The sequence below is a fragment of the Eptatretus burgeri genome, chromosome 8 (genome assembly GCF_056783735.1).
Source record: "Eptatretus burgeri isolate ZD-2024b chromosome 8, Ebu_testis_v1, whole genome shotgun sequence".
NCBI lineage: Eukaryota > Metazoa > Chordata > Myxini > Myxiniformes > Myxinidae > Eptatretus > Eptatretus burgeri.
In genome coordinates, this window is record NC_140968.1 from 97727181 (window position 1) to 97734224 (window position 7044).

General features: G+C 40.9%; 1 protein-coding gene across 1 annotated transcript in view; it reads left to right on the forward strand.

Moving 5' to 3' along the window:
* Positions 1-281: 281 nt before the first annotated feature.
* The window catches only part of LOC147022345 (uncharacterized), a 44861-nt gene continuing 38098 nt past the window's right edge, over positions 282-7044 (forward strand). Inside the window, exon 1 of the mRNA XM_085893141.1 lies at positions 282-461. Within this exon, the coding sequence (XP_085749267.1) occupies positions 453-461 (9 nt within the window). The 5' untranslated portion in view covers positions 282-452. The remainder of the gene's footprint in view (positions 462-7044) is intronic.

The following is a 7044-nucleotide window of genomic DNA, read 5'->3' on the forward strand; positions in this document are numbered from 1 at the left end:
TGCGCGCGCGCCATGATTTTCATAACACGGTTTCATGAGTCTCCCTGTTCTCTTTGATGTTTATCGAAACGTGTTTTTGTGTTGATATAAACAAACTTATCGTATATACACATACACACGGTAAATGGTGGGGATCTTGCTTCAACTTATACGCTACCCTTCCGATTTCCTACCATGCAGGGAACGATGCTGAAGCAGGGATGAAAGTTTGGAGGGAGGTTTCCCAGAGGAGGAGGAGGTGGAGGAAGAGGGGGAGTAAAAGGAAGAGGGGGAGGGGTAGGGTGGATGGTATTTTTGGAGTCGCGCAGGCCTGTGTGGGCGATCATTGCTCCGCATCGTGGAGCAAGCCGGTGCAAGATCCCTCACATCCGTTCAGCATATCAATCAAACGCAAGGATCGTGCCCGCTCTGACATTCGTGCTGTGCATCCTCCCTGTGTACGCTTACTACCCATGGACCAGGTAGGTGCAGCGCGCTATTACGCAACCATGGAACATCATAACCTGTGCGGGGATGCTTGAATGCGCTCGTCTGGGAGCGAGTCGACATCACCGTGTAAGCTTTGTTCACGTACAAACTAGACATGAAAATGATTGATTTTTCACACTCTATCAGATGAAGGGGTGCCACGGCCCTCCTTGCCTCTGTGTGCTTTTTCACGCTGAGAGTGTGGCTGTAAGATTCTCCCCCCCCCCCACCCCATTCATTCCCATAAATTCTGTGTCTTGTTCTTCACAAACCTGTTCCATGTGTCCAACTTCTGAACCACATTCCATGCCCACTGTATATTCCATAAGCTAACTGACCAATTTCATCCCAACTAAGCTCTTCAACTCTATGTCATTCTCTCCTGTACATGATCCCTTCGTGCACCCCCCCCCCCACCTTTACTTGGCAACCACATTCCATGCTCCCAAGTCTCAATACAAGACCTCATTCCATGCCCCCTACTCGGCAATCCCATTTTGTCTACTTTACTCCATGTAACCCCGTTTTGTGCCCCGTGCTCTCTGCCCCAGCGAGCCGCCTGAGACATTTTATCACGAAATTTAATTTGAAGGAATGAATTAATTAAATAATTAATTTACATCCTAAACACATGTGAAACCACATAAATGATGGAGCAGAGATTTTAATAGAGTGAGGGCATGCTTAAGATTCAGTACAAAAAAGAAGTGATGTAATCATTTTGTGCATTATAACCATAATAAATATAATACTAATGATCATTCATTCATTTGAGTCACGTGCTCACTCAAAATACACAGATAAGATCCCTTCTCAATCTAAAGGGTCAGTAAACATGTGCACTGTGTCGCGGTATTCAGGTGAAAATCGCATCCTCGTGGGAGGTGGGGATGAGGGGGTTATTCTGTGCGTATGCTGAGACCTTGGGTACCCCCAGCACTTATGCAAATTTTGGTAAAGATTGGCCCAGCCATTTTCGATTCCATAAGGTTCAGATATATATATATATATATATATATATATATATATATATATATATATATATATATATATATATATATATATATATATATATATATATATATATACATACAATTGCCGGATGTTAGTATGGGAAACCCATCTGATCTAGCATCTCTTACAGTCTGCTTAGCAGATACCGGGTCATTGATGAGCAGCAATTTTGTTGAATCTAACTGCAATACAATAGACATGCTTAGTGGTTGCCTCCAAACAAAAACGTCAAAATTAACATGGTGGTGATCTCTCAGAGCCTTAAAAAAAACTTGTATCACAACTGGGAAGAGAAACTTGTTGATGTCCTTATTACACATAGATTAGATGGATGATTGCAATGTTTCCTTTCCATCTTTCTCAGTCCTCCGTTGGACTCTTGCAACTTGTTCCTGCAGTTGTGATGAGCTATGGGGCAAATGATTACTCGAGTCAACAAACTCAACATCCCATGGCATCACCATCTTCCTGCGGTTAATGTGTTCCACAGCAAAGCATTTTATAGTGTGCAACGCATTTACTTTAACAAGGTGGTGCTACGTCCCATACGTTCAGAACAATCTCTGCTTGGAAGACATGGAGTGGGCTGCGACTTCTTCCCTGGGTACCACGGAGCCCTGACATGAATGCCAACAAGCACTTCTGGGAACATATGGATCGGGAGATGCAGAAAAGCCAACCTCTGCCACGTAATACACAAAAGCTGCAACAAAATCTACTCCACATTTGGTGGAATCTGGATCAGGCCGTCATACAGTACAGATGTGCATATTGACAGCAGAAGATCATTGCTTCGATGCCTTCACGAGTTGAAGCACTGCATGATGCTAAATGACAGGCCACCAGATAACAATACATATAATGTAGCTAATTAATTTGATTTTGTTCATGTATACAAGGTTTTTAAGCTATAGTTTGATTATAATCGAGGCTTTTGGGGGTGCTCATTTTTTCTCTGGTAGTGCACTGAAAAATAACAAATCGTAGCGTCTATCAAGCGCAAAAACAGTGGGTCAAGACACATAGTGGCAAACATGAATGAGAAATGAAACATCATCTTCGACCTTCCACTTTTGCTTCTTATGAATCACTCCTTCAGCCACCACCTGCTTGGCACGATGTCTAACTGCCAACACATTACGAAGCACACCGCTGAAGTTCGGCTTTCATCATGTCCACCGTCATTGGCAAAGAGCCATTGAAGAGCATCGAGATGAAGGGAGGAATCGCAGATAGGGCAGATGGAGCAGCTGATGAGGGTGTTCTGAAAATTTGGATCTTTACCACGGACATCAAGAGGAAAAAGAATGTGAAGATTTAAATTCATTCCAGATGAAACTTCATGTCATTCACCAAGACAATGAAACTTTTATTCTCTTTCGTCTTTTATATATTCAATATTTTCGGACTTTGTGACATCGTTTTTGTTTCTTGGTTGTACAGCCCCGCACCTCCTCTCCTCCTCCTCTTCAGGGTTGTTTGTGTCATTATCCGACACCAATTATTCCAAAACAATTGTCAGATTTTCACATTTTGACAAGTTAAATCACTTTGAGCTATCAAGTGTCACAATTTTCTGGATGTTGTAGAAATCACTCCATTTTTCCTGATGAAATTATTTCACATCTGATAACAGAGGTCGGCTGGTCACTTCTGCCATCCACCAAACAATGGGATGCCCTCACGACCACTGTTCGGTGGGTTGAGAGACTCGAAGGGTTATCAGCAATGGTTTAAATGTGGAACGAAAGTAACCTTGAGCCACCTCAAAGCATTAGGCTCTGTTTACTGGAGCTCAACACAATGGCAGCACTCTTTGGAGAAAATGTTCAAAAGACAGCGCAGTTAAAGCAAAGCGAAGGAGAAGCAGGTAGCGACGCTGCCTTTCAGGTACACAAATGCTGTCATCATGTGTAAAAGCCTTTGAGTTACAGCATATTGACAGCAGAATCTGTACTCTCTGGATGTTCACCAGGACAGTCTCCCAATGAGTTGTCATGGTGTTAAGAGTGTTGCAAAAAATGCAACACAATGTTCATTTAATTTTAGTTGTGTTTGAAAGGGAATGGTTTTCCAGCCTTACTTTTCTTGTTTGCATCACAATATGAAAAATGTAAGAGAGGTTGAACCAAATAACATTCCAACAGACTCGGTGGTATAATGGTTAGAGCGTCTGTTCCGAATCTGGGAGGTCGAAAGGCATTTTAAATGAATAGTCCCAAGTGGGACAGAGGCTCATCTCCCAATGTTGGGCGGTTGTAGTTGGGGTGTATTAGGTGATATAGTTGATATTCAATTTGATTTGATGCAAAAGTAGGGTCCGTGGGGGCTGAGATGCCTGTTAACATGATTGTATCCGTGTAACATGAAAACCATGCAGGATGAGCGGGTCCTGAAATGATGAAGAACATTCTATTATTTTTTGTCGAGTGAAAGGACCCATTTACGCTTTTAGACCCTAAAGGTGTGTAAAGGGTTTAAAGTGGTGCAAGGGTTTTAAAAGGACTAAAAAAGTCTTGAAATGACTAAAAATGTCTAAAGGATGGAAATGCTTAAAGGCTCGATTGGGGATTAAAGAGTTATAAGGGGTCTAAAGGTTTAAAGGGTGGAAAGAGTCTAAACGGTACAACAATCCAATAGTTGTTCGGGTTTAAAGGGTCGAAAATGGTCTAAAAGGATGTAAGGGTCTGAAATGGTCTTCAATGGGGTCTAAAGAGTCAAAAGAGTCTGCAGGCATAAGGGGTCTTCAGGGATTTAAAGGGTCGAAAGGTCTATGGGCTCCAAGGGGTACATTCCAAAAGTAGTTCGGGTCTAATAGGTATAAAAGTGTCTAAAGGGTCTTAAACGCTCTCAGGAGCTTAAAGGGTTGATAGATCTAAAGGATCAAGTGGTCTAACTGGTCTAAAGGACTCTTAATGGTCTTAAGGGGCCTAAAGGGTCTAAAGGTCCAAAGGGTACATTCCAATAGTAGTTTGGGTCTCAACAGCTAAAGGGTCTATTGGGTTTTAAGAGTTAGAAAGTGTCTAAAAGGTCTTAACAGGACTAAACAGGACTAAACAAGACAAAACAAGGACTGAAAGGACTGTCCACACTCTGCCACCCCCACTCAACTCTACTGATCCCTCCCTCTTTCTTTCCTGTTCATCAAAGCAAGAGGGCATTAATGACATTAAGAGGTTAAAATTGAATTAAGATGTTTAAACAAGTACCGGTACATTCAAAGAACATTGCCCCCATGCCAAATAAATAACAAATCCTCCAGCTCGTGACATCGCGGCGGCGCCTTTGGCACCTGGTGATGCCGCCTTGCAGCACATGGAGGCAGAATTGGGAGGGAGTAGTGTATAATAAATGATTAATTGCATCATTAAGGTAACTAAATAATAATCGTAAAATAATCAATTTCTTAATCATTTGGCTAATAGCATACCGAAACCACCACTGTTTCCTCCAAATCTGTGACTTTCTTTTAAAAATGAAGTAATTAATCGAAAAATTAAATTATTAATTGATTAATCAATAAATTAAAATACCCTTTATAGCCAAATCACTTAGTCACTGCCGTGTCCAAGTATCAACGTCCTCGCTCAAAATGTGCCTGAGATATTGCCAGGATGAGAAATAAAATAAATAAATAATAAATCGAAATAATAAAGTAATTAATCAATGAATGAATTATAAATCGACAACAAATAATTTATCAAAAGTAAAAAAAAAAAATAAAGTTTTTGCCAAAGCACATCTTCTCTTTTGTCCCCAAATTTCAGCTTGCTAACGCAAAGGATGGCTGAGATATCGCCTGGACAAACAAACTAACAAACAAGGATGAAAACAAGAAAATAAGTTCCGGTACATTCAAAGTATACCGCCCCCATAACAAATAAATAAAATAAACCAATGTGACCCGCAGGGTGACCCGTATCTTGCCAAAAGGTGACCACGTGTGACTTCTTTAAGGTCACACTGAGGTGAACAGAGCTGCTATCCACCAGGAGCGACTCCTTGAGGAATATCTGCCTACGAGAGATTCCGATGAGAATCGTTCTACAGAGTAACCATGAAAAATATGCTTTTGCCTCATAATGTCACCAAATGACGTCATAATGTCTCAAGCTTGACATATCCAGAAAGCACTCATCGAGGTGTTCAATTTGAGGTACTACACGATATGGTTCCTAAAACTTGAAAATTTGACCTTGGGGTCAAATATGTTTGACCTTAGGCGCTAACCATGAAGGTCAAGGCCAATCGCCACCAAAAATTAATCAGCTGAGCGCCGGACCATGAACTATATTCCCTTGAAGTTTGAAGACGATCCGATCAAAATTACTCAAAAAATAAGGGTTTCGTCAACTCCCCTGATTTGCGACAAAGTGACCTTGACCTTTGACCTTCAAAATTTTATGCGCTGAAAGGGACCTCTATAGGCCTCTGATATGCAAAGTTACAAAAATTTCCAATGATAACTGTGCTCTGCAGAATTTTTTATACGTGATTACAGACAAACAAAAAAAAAACAACAAAAAAAAACATACAAGCTGACTAACATATCTTGCAAAACCTTCGTTTTGGCAAGATAATAAATAACAAATCCTGCAGCGTGCGACATCGGCGGAGTGCCTTTGGTGTCTGGCAATGCTGCCCTGCAGCACATGGAGTCGTTATTGGGAGGGAGCGGTGTACAATGATTGATTGATCAACTGAGTAATTGCAAAATTAAAATAAATAAATAATAATCATAAAATAATTAATTTCTCAATCAATTGCCAAATAGCATACCTAAACTACCACCGTGTTTCATACGCATCTGGAACTTTTTGAAAATCAAGTAATTAATCGAAAAATGAATAACTAGAATGGGCACTCGGTAGAGCGCATACCTTTGCCTCCGCTACTTTTTTGTTCTTGGCATGAGAGTGGGGGGAACAGAACAGTGAACATTTTGGTGTTGGTTTCATGCAAATCGGTTTTGATTTGACCGTGTTATGACAAAAACCGCATATTTTGAAAGGTCGTGACCCCACTGACCTTTGACCCCCAACCGCTAACAAGGGTAATGACGTAATTGTGTCATGTCACCCATCACAAGATTGGGCAATGAATTCTGAACATTTTGGCATCGGTTGCATGCCAATTAGATCAAAATTGACCGCGCTATGGTAAAAATACGAATTTGACCTTTCCGTGACCTTGACCTTGACCTTTGACCCGATCACTCCCAAAACCTAATCAAATGTTCCTTGGATAATAACCCATCATCCCACCAAATTTCAAGCGATTTGGTTTAATACTTTCTGAGTTATGCGAATAACACACACACACACACACACACACACACACACACACACACACACACACACACACACACACACACACACACACACACACACACATATTCACAAATAAATAAATAAATAAATACACAGCGACCAATACATAACCTTTCACAGAATGCGAAGGTAATTAATCGATGAATTGATTAATCAATAAATCGAAGATACCCTTTTATAGCCAAATCACTTGGTCATCGTCATGTCCAAATATCAGCTTCGTAGCTCAAAA